Consider the following 15,589-nt stretch of genomic DNA (forward strand, 5'->3'; position numbering starts at 1 on the left):
CAAGTTTCCTTGAATAAGGAAAAGAGTTTACATCTTGAGGCTCCATTCTGGAGGGGAGCCATCGGTTTCTCCCTATTCCCTGTTTACTGACTTGGACTAAATACCAGGGAGGCTCCTGCCAAATGCAGGTCCCAAGGCCCCTGGGATGGATTCACACAAGCCCATCACTGCCCTCGAGATACAGTTCCAAGCACAACTCTCAGGAGATACCTGCCATTACTAAAAGCTCAAGGCATCAGAAATTTCTTTATAATAAATTCCCCAGGAACACCACGTTGTTTTGCTGCAATGGATTTGGTTTAAACAATGGCTTTCAACTCTGCTTGCATGTTAGAATCGCCTGGGGGATATTTTCTTAAAGTACTGATCCAATCCACAATCTTGGGTTGGGGCCTAGGCATTGAATGTTTTAGAAGTACCCTATGTGATTTTAATGGATAGCCCTGATTGCTAACCCCTAGTCTAAAGGAATATATATATTTGGAAGCCACATTATACATTTAGTATAGAATGGGAAATCGTCCCTGTTAAAAGCACTAACTAGCTCTCCTAAGAGTTTTAGGTAGGTTTAACCAGATTCACAAAGTTCTGGAATCTAGGAAATATTTTGTTTATAGGAATAGTCTTTGTTTTAAAAAAAAATTGAAGCAGATTTTTTTTTCTGATTATAAGTAATACATTCTTACTCTAGAAATATAAAGAGGCATCAAGAAAATTAAAATCACCTGTGACTTTACCATTGCCCAGAGATAACCATTATTAGTAGTTTTACTTACATTCTTTCAGAATTTTCTTAAACTACAAAACAGAGTTACGCTGTATATACTGGGGTTTTGCTTTTTGTTAATAATAAATTATGGACTTTTTTCATGTCGATAAATAAAATTTTATATTTGAATCATATATTTAGCAGCTGCATAGAAACCCCTTATTGAGCTTTTCATAATTTATTAAACCAATCTCTTATTAATGGGAATTCTGCTTATTTCCAATTTTTCAATGTTGTAAACAATGCTGTAATGAATCAAAGCAGGGTAACATTGGGTTTAAGAACTCAGGCTCTGGAATCAGAGGGCCTAGGGTTCAAAGCTCAGCTTACCAAGTACTCCATAATGCAATCTTCAGCTGCTTACACCCACTGCAGAGTGGAGGGTTCTGGTTTAAGCATGAAAAGACATACGCTTTGCAAGGAACACTCTCTGAGCTGCCAGCACCTTGTTCAAGGACACTGAGTCTTCTCAGGGCAGTATAAGACCTGGGGCCTGGTCTGTACTGAGGCTTCTGAACCCATAGCCCAGAATCTGTGCTTGGAATTTCCTCTCCTTGTTGACCCTACCCCATCCAGGTCACCCCCATAGTTGTGAGCCTGAGGCCCAGGAGGCAAGCATTATCATACTCACCAGGGCTGGTAAGGAGGGGATGGGAGATGAGCTGGGTGACTGGCCAGGCAGGTTCAGGATATTAAACTTGGGCACCACGGCAACGCTGACCCTCCGGCGGGGCATGTTCTGTGGGAAGAGAAGGGATCAGGCCCACTGTCATGGAGGGGGCAGCACCCAAAGTTCAGAAAGGCCTGGGAGATGCCTACTAATTCCAAATGCTGTGTTCAGTGGATATCCTGGTTTTAGGGTAGTGATGGTACTGGGGGTTGGTGTAGAGAGAGTGGCCAAAATTAACAATTTTTTTTTTATTAGTGATGAGTGATTTCTCAACATGTTCGGATTTTAATTTCTCAGATCCTGAAGAGATGGAACAGAAATGACGCCCAGTCATTGGACAGTGTATGAAACCCTGGATAGTGTATGAAAATGATCTATGGCAATACCAAAGTTTGTGCATCATTTCATGTTCATTAAAGAGATGGTGCAGTCCTGGAAGCCACGAGCAAGGGAAGGTTGGAGGATGAGCTAGCAAGGTTCGGAAGCTGAATGAGAGACTCTGTCCAGAGGTTCTTTTGCACCTGTGGATCCAAGAATGACTGATTTCCTGGCTGACTGTGGAAACTTCTGTCTTTCTTTCCCCAGTATTCCTTGAACATGCATACCTTTCCCAGCGAGAGGGACATGGACCGTGCTGTGCGAGGGACCCCATCTTCTGCAGCAGGAGGGAACAGAGAAGAACCCAGGTTAGTTCTCAGAGTAAGCTCCAGCAGGAAGCAGATAGCAGAAACTAAGCCAAGGTATCTATGGGCCAGAACTGACCCTCAAGGGATGTCCCAAGGGCCTAGGTGCAGAGGTCACTGAATTTGACACTTGACCTTTTGAAACAATCATCTGCAGAGTGGGGATTTTTTGGGACACAGCCTTCATCCTAACTCCTCTGGGCACTATGAGAATCCCTAGTCTTGAACCTCTGGTCTCCACCTCACACCACACACGGTCTCTGGGTTATGCCGTGGAGAGTATGTGAAGATTCTTCGTAGCAATACCAGGGCTTATTGGGTCATTTCTTGCTCATTCAAGGAATGTACAGTCACGGAAATTATGAGCAAGGAAGGTGTGGTGTCAATAAAAAATGGAAACTTGTTGACAACAGTAATTTCAATATGTCATCTACAAAATAATTCAGAACAAAAGAAACTAGCACCCCTGGGGTTTCTCCTCCTTAGTACATATATTAAGTGATACGTAAAATATGTAAAATTCATGTAAAATATTTAGCACCACACCTGGATAATACTACTACTAGAAAACACCAGTATGTGTAGAGAAAGGTTTTTGAGAGCTCAATTCAGTTGGATTCAGTTTGACCAATACCATCTAGTCTGTGTAGCTGTCTATTCCTCATATTCATGTATTTTAGGTGTTTCTCTTGAAAAGCACGTAACTAACACTTTTTCTTAATCTAATCTGAGGTTTTCTATTAACCAACAAGTCTAAGTTGTTTATATTTCTTCTGATTGATATATTTCTACCATCTCATTTTGTAGTTTACATTTCCTTCATTAATTGAATTTTTTCTAACCTTCCCTCCCCCCAGATTGGTTTGGAATTTATATATTTTAGTTGTAATCTTTAGCGTGCCCCCTTAAACTTTTAACATGTTACATGACATTAGATTTTAAATGAATCAAGATCTCTATCCTTTTCCTGAATCAACCTTAAAAAAATGATCACTCTTTGAACTTAAATTATATTGTTTTTCAGTATTTTTTAAATTAATTAATTAAATTTTGGTTTTGGCTGCCTTGGGTCTTCGTTGCTGCGCACGGGCTTTCTCTAGTAGCGGTGAGCGGGGGGCTATTCTTCATTGCGGTGAGCGGGCTTCTCATTGCGGTGGCTTCTCTTGTTGCGGAGCATGGGCTCTAGGTGCGCGGGCTTCAGTAGCTGTGGCACGCGGGCTCAGTAGTTGTGGCACATGGGCTCAGTAGTTGTGGCTCACGGGCTCTAGAGCACAGGCTCAGTAGTTGTGGCGCACAGGCTTAGCTGCTCCACAGCAATGTGGGATCTTCCCCGACCAGGGCTCATACCCGTGTCCCCTGCATTGGCAGGCGGATTCTTAACCACTGTGCCACAAGGGAAGTCCCTGTTTTTCAGTATTTTTTTTTTCACTTTGTTTTTGAAATCCCAAATTATGATGATTGTTGTTTTACGCAGTGAATGCTTATTTAGATTTACCCACATGTTTACAAATGTCTTTGATCACCATCCCTTCTTGCTTCTGACTTTCTTTTGATCTCAATTTTATTTTTCCCTAAGCACATCCTTTAGCTGTTCTTTTAGCAAGGATCTGTGAGAGGTAAACTTTCTCAGTTGTTGCCATAAAATGTTTTTACAAAGCCCTCAAGCTTGCATGATAGTTTAGTTGGTAGTATTATCTCCAGGTTGACAGTTATTTTCTCTCAGCTCTTTGGACACTATTTCATTGTCTCCTGGTACTATTACTGGTCTTGGAAATTGCCATTCCTTTGTGAATAATCTGTCTTCTCTCTCTGGTTATTTTTAAGAACTGCACTTTGTCCTTGGGGTTCTAAAGTTTCTCTCTGATGTGTTTTTATTTCTTTTGCTTGGGAGTCTCTGTACTTCCTAAATGCAAGGATTCATGTCTTTCTTTAGTTCTGGAAAATGTTCAGATCCTGGGAAATTCCTTTGAATATTTTCTCTCCCTTATTCTCTCATTATGGATCTCCTAATAAAAGTATTTCGAAGTTTCTCATTCTATATCCCGTATCACATTTCTTTCATATTTAGATTAATTTATCCCCCTGAACTGAATTTTGGGTGACTTCTTCAAATCTGTCTTCTAGTTGACAAATTTTTTCCTCAACTGTTCCCAACCTGATGTAAATGTTGTACCGATCAGGATAAGCTAGGCTATGCTACAATAATAAACAACCCCAAGGCCTTAGTGGGTTATAACAACTAAGATTTATTTCTTGCTTTTGCTACATGTCCATTTGCTTATGAGTTGGCAGCAGGCTCTGCTCTGCATCCCCTCACTCAAGACTCAGGCTGATGGAGCTTCTACTGTTTTGGAGCAGTGATGGTTGTCATGTCTGGAGAAAGAAACACAAGGCAAATGGCACACTAGTTCTGATGGACCTCAGCTCAAATGCGACACATGTCCCTCCACTGACATTTAATGCCAAACCACATGGCCTCACCTAACTTCAAGGGGATGGAGAAGAGGTGTGTCCATCTGAATGGGCACATTCAGGAGGACGAGATCTGAATATTGAGGAACAGCTTCAATTCTAATAACTAGCACTCCTAAACAACTGAGTTTTTAATTTCCACACCTCTATTCCTCATTTCTAGGATTCTATTTTATTCTTTTTCTGATGGTTGTATTCTTCTATTCTCATATTTCTGATTTGTTCTTTTATGCCTTTAATAATTTTACACATATCTTTAACAAACGTATCAGATTGTTTTATTATCTGCTATCTTTAGCATATAATTCTGTGGTTTGGGTGTCTGATGATTCTTGCTTGTGCTAGATTGTTTTCCTATTTTATAATTCTATATTGTAAACTCATCTTCTGTGAAGCTTTACTTAGAGGATCCTGTGTCTCCTGGGTGCAGGGTGTGTCTCTCCAGAGTGATTTATTTTTGTTTCTGGCAGTGTTCCTAGCAGCACCATTGTGATGTTCTTTTCAGAATCTCTGCATATTGCATCACCACTTTTGTTATGGCATGTACTTTGTGGGCATGCACTTTTTCCTATGAGGAAGGAGAAAGTGTTTTTTTCTTACTAGAGCCCAGGGTGAAACAGACAAACTTCCTTGATTTGTTCCATTGTGAGTTGGTGAGTATTCCACAGATGCAGTCCTTGGAAAGTCTTAACTTTCTATGGGAGGCTCAGAGTCAACTCTCTGCCTTGGGTGTCCGAGGCCTCATCTCAGATTGCATGTGAGTGCAAAAGCCCAGAGCCCAGATAGCTGAGGCTGACTCTTATCCTCAAGGAAAGCTGCAGGGTCAGCTTGGTTTCAGTTCTCTTTTCTTTTCTTGTATCTGAGTATTTCAATTTCTTTTCTTGTGGATTCAGCTATTCTTTGAGACTAATGTTTGCTTCACTTTATCCAGCAGAAATTTCTAAGTATTTGTAGTCAAAGGATTTTCAAGTTTTCCAGTCAGCCAAAACAGCAGAACCAAAAAATATTCTTTGTGTATGAAGAGTTCATACAGTTAATAAAATACCAATCTCACAAGTGGGCAAAGAATTAGAGAATTTACATAAGTAGAGATACAAATGCCCAATAAACATCTGAAAAGGTCAAGAAATACAAATTAAAACTATGGGAAGAGATACGATATTGGCCCATCAAACTCAAAAATATTTTCAAAAAGAAAAGCCAAGAATGTCCATGGCACAATGAATTGAGCATCACTGTTACCCATTAAATGGAAATACCAGTGGGTTATTTGGAATTAATTGGCTTTAAGAGCCTTATATGACATATATACACTAATATGTATAAAATAGATAACTAATAAGAACCTGCTGTATAAAGAAAAAAAAAAGATTAGTGACATAAACTGAATCTGTCTGTCATCAGAATTCCCTGTTAAAATGCAAATCCACCTGATAGAGGGAGTGATTGTCCTTTATCAATCACAGAAAACTGAGCATATATTAGTTTGTCACCATTAAATATAGAGAGCAAATATACAAAACTGGGGCATTTTTTACAGTAGAATGGACAAAGGTAAGATTTCAGGGATATATTTCAGTCAAGGGACAGCATGAAGGTCTCTAAGTGGGGAAAGATGCCTTGAGAACAAACCTCACTTGTTTCCCATTTTTTAAAGGTAAACCTGGAGTACTATGACTAGAGAGAATCTATGAGATATTTATATTGACCCTTGACTAATTTCTTCTAAAAGCTAGGCATTGCAATGACACTACTTTATTGATGATTCTGGTCACAACTCCTGTCAATTGAAGTTTGTGTTTTTTTCCCTCTCTGGATACTTGGTAAAAGTGACTTTTCCCCTGAAGCTCCCCAGTGACTATTCAATTCTCTGTTTCAGTTTGTTTAATAAAGATCTTATTTATACAGAAAAAAAAAGAGCCTTCAAAATATTCCTTTCCCCTGAGCTAGTATTTACACTTCTGGAAATCTACCTTAAGGAAATAATCCAAAATGCAGGCAATCAGCATGTTTCATATTCAGAAAAAAAAAAATAGATGTTTTTTTCTTCTTCTGAATGTGTATCACCTTTCTTGAAATCAGAGATATTTTTTTTTCACTGTAGTCTTCAGGTACAGACAAAGATTGCATATATGACAAAGAAGTCATATAAAAGCTTAAAGAACAATCACCATCAGGGAATGGTCACAGAGTATCTGATGGGCACATCTGGCCCCTCTGCACCAGCCCAAGCTGAGGTGTAGCTTGGAAAAACAGTGGAGTGGGAACAGATGTGTGAAAACTACCCATTCACCGTTCAACACTCAACTACCGGCTCCCATCTGATTGTAAGCACTTTCTCAGGCCCCCAGACTGAACGTGGGACTCTGCCATGTGCGCCCATAAAATCTGTTTACATCTGTCACAGCACTGCTTACACTGCCTTGCCCTCACCACAGGTTGGGAACTCCTCTGGGTCAGGGGCTGGGTACACTTCACCTCTGTATTCCAGTACCACGTGGGCACACCAGAGATGCTCAATAAATGCCTGTAGAATGAATGGATGAGACTCACGGGCAACTGTGCTCATTCCATAAATCGTGGGTAAGGTGGTTCACAGGAGACCCTGCACCTTGCAGGACAATATTGTAAGAGTGCACGTGTTAGGATTTCTTTGGTGGTAGCTTCTCCAACTTCCAACACTGACAGAGAGAGGTTTCTTAGAGGCCCAGATGCATGTGGGTCAGGAGCCTTGCTGCCAAGACCAAAGCAGACGGTCTGGAGCATGTGTATGCTGCCTTTGGACCCTGGGAAGCGTCACTGATATTCCCCAGGAAACTTGTGAAACCTCCTGTTTATAAAGGTTTCTCCATCTGTTATACTTTGTGTACTTTCCCTCCTTCTGCTCTTGGTAACACGGATGTTTGCATTCCGACAGGGATTCCTGTTGCTAAAAGGTCTGTTTTCTCCTGCTAACACCACACCTCATCAGCCAGAGCCCAAACCCTGGCAAGCTCCCAAGGAGAGATACTGGTCCACAGCACCGTCCTCCTTCTCCTGGACTGCGGCAAAGCCTCCTAACTCATCTCTCCATCCCTCAATGTCCACACTCTCCTAATGCATCGTCCACTCTGAAGTCAGCAATCTTCTAAAAATAAAATCTGACTATGTCGGCTTGTGTAAACCCACCGGTGTCTCCTCACTGCCTGGAGAACAAAGATCCAGACTGTTCACAGGGCCTGGCATGTGGTCCTGGTCTAACAAGTCTTACCTTCAACATGTCATTGTCACACTCCAACACCCCAAACCACAGCAGAATGTCTGTTTCATAGTCTTCTCAGCCCAACCTCCACGCCTTTGCACATGCTATTTCCTCCACCTGGGGTGTATTTCCCCCTTTAGCCTGGAGAACTCCTACTTTTACTTTAAAATACTGCAACTCTCCTACTGCATAGCACAGGGAACTATATTCAACAGTCTGTGATACAATGTTCACTGCAGCACTATTTACAATAGCCAGGACACGGAAGCAACCTAAGTGTCCATCGACAGATGAATAGATGAAGAAGATGTGGCACATATATACAGTGGAATATTACTCGGCCATAAAAAGGAACGAAATTGAGTTATTTGTAGTGAGGTAGATGGACATAGAATAGAGTCTGTCATACCGAGTGAGCTAAGTCAGAAAGAGAAAAACAAATACCGTATGCTAACACATATATATGGAATCTAAAAAAAAAAAAAGGTCAGGAAGAACCTAGGGGCAGGACAGGAATAAAGACGCAGACATAGAGAATGGACTTGAGGACACAGGTAGGGGGAAGCGTAAGCTGGGAAGAAGTGAGAGAGTGGCATGGACATATATACACTACCAAACGTAAAACCGATAGCTAGTGGGAAGCAGCCACATAGCACAGGGAGATCAGCTTGCTGCTTTGTGACCACCTAGAGGGGTGGGATAGGGAAGGTGGGAAGGAGACGCAAGAGGGAAGAGATATGGGGATATACGTATATGTATAGCTGATTCACTTTGTTATAAAGCAGAAACTAACACACCATTGTAAAGCAATTATACTCCAATAAAGATGTTAAAAAATAAATAAATAAATAACAATGATAAATTTCCTGAAAAAAAAAGTCTGTGATAGACCATAACAGAAAAGAATATGAAAAGGAATGTATATATATGTATAACTGAGTCACTTTGCTGTACAGCAGAAATTAACACAACATTGTAATTCAATTATACTTCAAGAAAAAAGAAAAAAGAAAACAAAAAGAACACAGCAACTCAATATCAAGTGGAACCAGATGGCCCTTCCTCTGTGCTTCTGTAGCAATCTGTACAGCACTTCTTTAAAAAAGAGTATTTCTTTAAAGCATTTGTCTTGCCCACGAGTCTAAAAGTTCTCTCAGCAGTATCTCCTTTACCCAGGCTCTCACTCCACCCCTCTGCCCAGACTCCATCTCTCACCTGCATTACTGTAATAGTCGCTTTGTGGGTTTCCCTGTCTCTGGCTTTACCCCAGTAATGTAATTGCCACATCACTGCCAGAGGGAATCTTCTAAACTATATATGATAGTGTCATTTCCCTGATTAAAATCTTTGGTTGGATCCCTAATGCTTTCCAGGATAAAGTGCAATTTCCTTAGCATGTGCTGCCCAAAGTGGGGACCCCAAAGCACTAAGGTTGTAAGGTTTGGGGTGTGCCACTCTCACAAAGGAGGTTGAATTCTTGCAGCCTATGGGCTTTGCATCAGTGATCAGCTTCTCTGGTTACTTTTATCGGGAGTTGCTTGGGGGCCATTCATGCTTTCTGGTTCCAGGCCCCCAAGCTCACAGGAACAGTGGCTGTGAGGCCCCTGTGGGCAGCATTGGGCCAGGCAGCAAGCTTTGCTCACCCTAACACAGGTCCTGGGGCTGTCCCATAGGTATGATCCTAGCCTGGATCCATCAGGGACCCAACATTACAGGGCCAAGGTCGGGGGTGGGAAGGAACCCAGTTTCTTACCAGAGGAGCCACAGCTGCGGCTTGAATTCTGATTTGCAAGTTTTTTAAACTCCATGAGCTCTGCATGGTCCTTCTCATACGTCCTCTTCAGGTTCTCCACATACTGCATCATCACTTCTGTTGCTTTCGACATGCGCTTTTCCTGCAGGGAAGAAGAGTGCGAACACACAGGGCATTTGGATGAAAAGCTCATCAGCACTGTTTGCTCTGAGCCAAGCTCTGGGCTGGGGGACTCGAAAGGATACAAGGACCAATCAGACGTGACTCTGCCCTCTAAGAGTTTGCTGTCGGGGATGTGAGTTGAGACAGGGGCTCAGGCACCTGCACTCAGGGATAACAAGGACGAGCCCAGCCACAAAGCCTCAGGAGATGAGAGGGAGCAGAGTCATCTCTGCTTGCAGAGAACGGGTCAGGGGAGGCTTCTTGAGATGGAGTGAAGTGCTGTAGCGTCTGGGCACATAGCTATGGGCAGGAGAGACAAAGAGCATTAGCCAGGGAACTCCAAGAGCCAAGGTCCAGAGGCAGGACATCACAAGGTCTCTATCGAGGTGAGGATTTCCCCTTCAGACAGGATCCTTTGCAGAGTGAAAGGGGGTGCTGTCACGAATTATGCTGGGACAATAAACATACACCAGAATTGTCTGGAAAGCCAGGAAAGCACAGGTCATCCTACTCATGTAGGAATCAGCAAATGGTTGGGTTTGTTCGCAAGAAGAAAAGGTGAGTTAGGGCTGGGTTGTGAAGGACCTTGAATGCTAGACTAAGGAATTTGGACTTATTCTGAAGGAAGAGGGGAGCCATCGAATGTCTTAAAGTGTCATAATCAGGTCGCCAGTGGAGACTGGACTGAAGGGTGTGAGACTGGTGGCAGCAAGAGCAACAAGAGGAGAGGATGAGTGCCTGAAGCAGCCCAGTGGAGCCAGAGAAGACAGCGAGGACAGAGACCCGGAAGCCGCTTGGAGAAGGGTGGAGGCTGGAGTGAGCCGTGCGTGGGCTGAGAAACACTTTCACGAGGGCTGTGTACAAAATGGGGAAGAGTCTTCTCTACTGACACCCCGTGGACCCCTCAGAGATCCTTGCCCGCGGCCTGCCTGTCCACAGAGGACACGCGCAGTGACTGTCCCCTGGACAAAGTCCCCACAGCCCTGAGCTGAGACCAGCCACTTCCCTAAAGCCCTCCCTTTGGTGCTGCTCCCAGCTGGAGTGGCTTCCTGGGTGCTGCTGCTGAGTTGGGTGCCCTTTTGCCGGAAGCACACGGGTGGGACAGCCCCGTGGCTTGTCCTTCCTTCATTCTATGAGAACTGCCCAGGGCTGGGCCCCAGGAACACCCGTCATGCAAACCATGCAGCAGGACATGGGTCCACAGTAACAGCAACAGTGATAACGACATCCAGTGCTTTACAAGTGTCACAGTGCCCTGTATGGCAGATACTGTCAGCATCTGCATTTTATGGTTGGAGAAGCTGGAGCACAGAGGCCCGAGGCCACACAGTGAATCCCTGTGGAGCCAGGATGAGAACTCAGGCAGTCTGACCCCACAACACCATGCTGGATCAGGGTGGCACCCTGAGTGCCTCACAACTTCAAAGTGGCCTGCACCCCGGCTTTGCCCCACGCTAGTGCTATTACCTTTCTGAGACATCATGTCTTCATCAGGGGATAAGATTATTTACTTTACAGAGTTGCTGGGAAGATTAATGAAACAAAGCAGTTTTTCCTAAAGCACATTTTGCCAAATACTAGTTCTCTGGGAGTTGAATAGGTATTTTGTGGGAACAAGAAGGGGGAAGTGATTCTTTACTCAAATACGTTTGAGAAATACGTCGGTAATGTTAAACAGACTTTTTCATTCCAGGACTTCTCAAAGCCTTGCTTATGCCAACATGCATTAGAAATCTCCAAGAAAGGAAGGTAGCATGCAGCAGTTCTCAAATGTAGGTATCCATAGAAAGCTTTTTCTGGGGAGCACCTCAAGAATTTAGTGGTCCATCAAAAATACACTGAGACGACTACAATTATGGACATAGGATGTCTGGCACAGAGGAAGCCATGAATAAGCAGTATTTGTAGTTGCCACTGCTTACATCACTGCTCCAGTTACTGCGGACAGAGCAGAGCTCACCTGGCGGACGGCCCCCACCATCTCAGCTCGGCTGGAGAGGCGGGCAGCCAGGCGGTGCAGGACAGCGATGTCCTCCAGCAGCTTCTGGTAGGTCTCCCGGTGCTCACAGTGGTGCCAGAGTGAAGCTGAGGACTGAGGAGGGAGAAGGAACATCACATGGGGTCCTCACAGACCAAGACTTGACCACGGCTGTCACAAGACGAGCCCTGGCCCCATCCTGGCCGAGAGGAGGGGCCTTGGCAGGGCCCAGGCGATGGCTACTTCTGGGATTGGAGAAGCCCAATGTGGACACTCTATAGCTGGCTGGCCTGAAGGAAGGGAATCACATCCGGGTCTCTGGTCCCCAGGGTGCTCCCTTTGCCATCCCAGGTCATCCAGCCCCCTCCTGAGAAGCTGCCAAGGGCTCAGAGGCCTTAACTACAGCCCTGAGGTAACCAAGCCTTCGGGATCTCTGCCTCAGCTCCTCCCAGCTCTGAGGAAGACTGCCTGGCTCAGGGCCTTGGCCCCATTTCTCACTTCAGGAGACTCTACTTGGTGACTGAGAAAAGCAGGAGACCCGGCACAGCCCTTGTGGACAGTATCTCCTGCAAGGATTCCCCAATCAGGCTCCACAATTACCGTAATGGAAGCTTTGAAGTGTTCCAGTTCCTTCTCTGTGTTCTCCTCTGTCAGGTTGCGTTCCCTTTCCGCCTGGTTAATTCTAGATTCTAGGGTGTAGCTGTCATTTCTAAAGGCCAAGGACAGTTGTACAAACACGTTCTGTTGGGAACAAGAGTGTTGGAGAGGTGCTAGGAGGAGTTACTGCAGGGAGCAAGGCTGCCGGTGGATTTTTTGCTCAAGGATTTTAAATCAGCTCCTGGAACCGGCCCCCAAAGCAGCCAAGAACAAGTGAAACTCTCCCTTAATGAAGTATACTGCACAAAAGATGGCGAAATAGTAACCTGAGGTCCATGCTAGGTCCTTCCCAGGACCAGAAGACCAAACACATTTTACTGAAAAAGAATAAGAGAATAACACTTTGCTTTTTCCTGAATGTCAAGAAAATAACATCCTGTATATGGGTTTAGACAAACTCAGGCCAACACAGCTGATTGTGTAAGCAGTTTGGATTCATGCTAGGATTTATGGCATGCAGGTTTTGGAGATTTCACGTGAAACCACTGTATTTAAAGAAACCCCACTTGAGATGTAAGCCTGTTGACTCAAAGCAAACTTAAAGCAGCATCTTATCTGAATATTCCAAATCCTACGCTGAAAGCAGCTTTTACAAGCTGCCAGGAGATTAAACAAAGCCAAGTATGATTCTGTTAGGAGAAGCTTTCTGGAACAAATATTCCATGCCAAAAATGCAGCCTGCATGAATGAACTTTGAAAGGTGGTGTTGATCAGACATGGAATTCCTGGTCTAATAGGAAACTACTGGGGAGGAGAAACAGACAGATGGACTCTACACAGGAAGGAAGCAATGGCCTTCATTTTTACAGCCTTCATTTACCTTGCCTGTGTCACGTGCTAGAAGATTTACACCCTTAGGGTGGGTTGATTCTGCCTGAGCATCTGAAGTTCATGTAACATGGCCCACAGTGGGCAGACATCTCCAGACGGAGAACTGAAGACCCTGAACTGCTCAATGATGATGATGATGCCACATTGAAAGCTACTCCCTGTTGAGTATCTGCTATACGCCAGCACTGGCAGGAGTTTTACACACCTTAGCTTGTTTAATCCCTCAACAATCCTCTGCCATAGGAATCGTTATGTTCACTTTATGGGTAAAGAGACTGAGAGCAGAGAGGTCATTAACTTGTTCAAGGTGTCACAAGGGAGTAGCAGAGCCAGAATTCAGCCTCAGACAATCTTATTCCAAAGCCTGTGCTCCTCTCACCATGCTGAGCACAAATTGTGTCAGCACACACCTGAGGACAGGAGCGCACCCTTGACCAAAGTGCCCACGGCCATCACCACCAGCGTCAGTGGGTGGGGATCCTCTGTCTTGCCCAAGCCTCAGCCAAGTTTATCAGTAATGCTCAATATTTAGTTCTCTATAACTGGGTTATCCCCTTAATGGCAGTGTGATATAAAGAGCCCTGAAGTCAGTCAGAACACTTGACTCCAAATGCTGATTCTGCTAAGCACTGGGTCTGGGATCTCAGGTAACTTATTTAATCCCTCAGTTTCCTCCTTTGTTCTTCCTGCTCTACCTGTTTCTCAGAGCTGATGGGGGGGTCAACTGAAAGGATGGATATGTGTGTGCCATAGACTGTAAGTTCTATGTCTGTGTGCCAGGTAATTGTTGCTATCTGTGCCAGATATTTTACACAGTCCATCTCCCTTTGCTTATGTGGCCCACTGGGTCTCAGTAAGTGTATGTTCGTTTTCTTGTTATCAAGGGTAAACCATGTTTTAAGACTGTAAAATCTTCCATCCTCCCAACCTGGAGTGAAGTATTCTGGAATCATCCACGTTCTTGCTCCCTTCCTTCTATCAATTCCAGTGTAATTGTCATGGAAACAAACTACTGCTGGTGTCGGAGGTCCTCCCTGTCTCACCTCCGATGCATTCTCTTTGACCATCTACCCCTTCGCCAGAATGAAATGCAAATTCCTCTCAGCTCACTCACCAGCCCCATTGGGACAGCTTCTCTACAGAGACAAGGAGGCCCCGAGGAGAATCATGGGAGAATCAGGGAAGGTGGGAGAGCTGACAGCGTAGCCACCACCTTGGCTGAGCTGGCTTCCTTACGTCTGAAACCCTCAGAAGGAAAGCACCTTCTTCCTCCAGACCAAAGTCTGAAACGTGAAACCTGACCATCTTTTAATAATTTTGAAATAAATTTGATTCAGTTCTGCAGCCTCCCAGCTGCTTTGTGTATCTAAGTCATACTTTTAAAGAAAACAAACAACCGTTGAAGAAATGTGGAACTTCCAGCTACCTTCTCATCCCTGACGAAATTTGTCAAAATCTTCCATTAACGGGAGTGGTGGTCGGGGGCTTGGTGGCTCAATAGGGCTGATCACGATGCCCATATTCCCCCCATGGCCACTCATTCTCATGTTTGTATAAAAATGTCAGCAGCAGAGGCTGGAGAAGGAAATGTTTTGAATGAACCCACTCAAGCTCAAGTACTCAATTTCATAAAACACTGGAGTTACTTACCTCAACTTCCTTTTCAGTGAGTGGAGGGGCACTGTGAAAAAGAAAAGACATGCAAATGAACTTTATCCAACCTTTGAAATAAACCAAAAGGTGCCTTTGAACAGCACGCAGACCAGGTGTTTCCAGGAATTAGAGTAAGCAGGGCTGGCGAGATGGAAAAGATGCAGGGTACCCTTTGCGTGAGTTCTGTAACCCGTGAGATATTCGCCAAGACAGTGACTCCTGCAGAGGAAGTATGGCGGAAACTATTAGATCCTGGGGTCAGTGCTCCAACAGTGCCTCTACTAAGTGTGACTTTGGATGAGTTATTTAATCTAAGTTTGCTCATCTGTCAATTGGGAATAATATGTACCTTGCAGGAGTCTTATAAGGAATATATATATGTATGTATAAATGTGTATATGTATGTGTCTATATTCACCTATATATGACATTCACACGTGTATGTATGTGTATATATATGTACATATGTGTATATTCATATGACATCCACACTCAGCGGGCACTCAGGAGATGTTTATTATTATGACTAACTCACAGGCATGCTGTGAGGACTTAATACAAGACTATACAAGCTATATACTTCATGAGTTGTATACATCTGAACAGCCATTATAATTTTTCTGGGGCTGCCCAGGTCTGCAAAGCCTGACCCTCCTCCTGCCTCCGAGGGGTGTGGCAAGGGTGCATGTGAGCCAGAGAACAGACGGTAGGAAAGAGGGG

General features: G+C 44.1%; 1 protein-coding gene across 5 annotated transcripts in view; it reads right to left on the reverse strand.

The window, feature by feature from the left end:
* IRAG1 (inositol 1,4,5-triphosphate receptor associated 1) overlaps window positions 1-15,589 on the reverse strand; it is a 118,512-nt gene that overhangs the window by 16,888 nt on the left and 86,035 nt on the right. For all 5 annotated transcript variants that reach the window (XM_007471400.1, XM_007471397.1, XM_007471396.1 and 2 more), the window contains 6 exons: window positions 14,867-14,897; window positions 12,329-12,469; window positions 11,711-11,842; window positions 9,589-9,730; window positions 2,045-2,094; window positions 1,401-1,508 (listed from right to left, as the gene is read on the reverse strand). In XM_007471400.1, the coding sequence (XP_007471462.1) occupies window positions 1,401-1,508; window positions 2,045-2,094; window positions 9,589-9,730; window positions 11,711-11,842; window positions 12,329-12,469; window positions 14,867-14,897 (604 nt within the window). The remainder of the gene's footprint in view (window positions 1-1,400; window positions 1,509-2,044; window positions 2,095-9,588; window positions 9,731-11,710; window positions 11,843-12,328; window positions 12,470-14,866; window positions 14,898-15,589) is intronic.

The sequence above is a fragment of the Lipotes vexillifer genome, unplaced genomic scaffold (genome assembly GCF_000442215.2).
Source record: "Lipotes vexillifer unplaced genomic scaffold, Lipotes_vexillifer_v1.1 scaffold6, whole genome shotgun sequence".
Classification (NCBI taxonomy): Eukaryota; Metazoa; Chordata; class Mammalia; order Artiodactyla; family Lipotidae; genus Lipotes; species Lipotes vexillifer.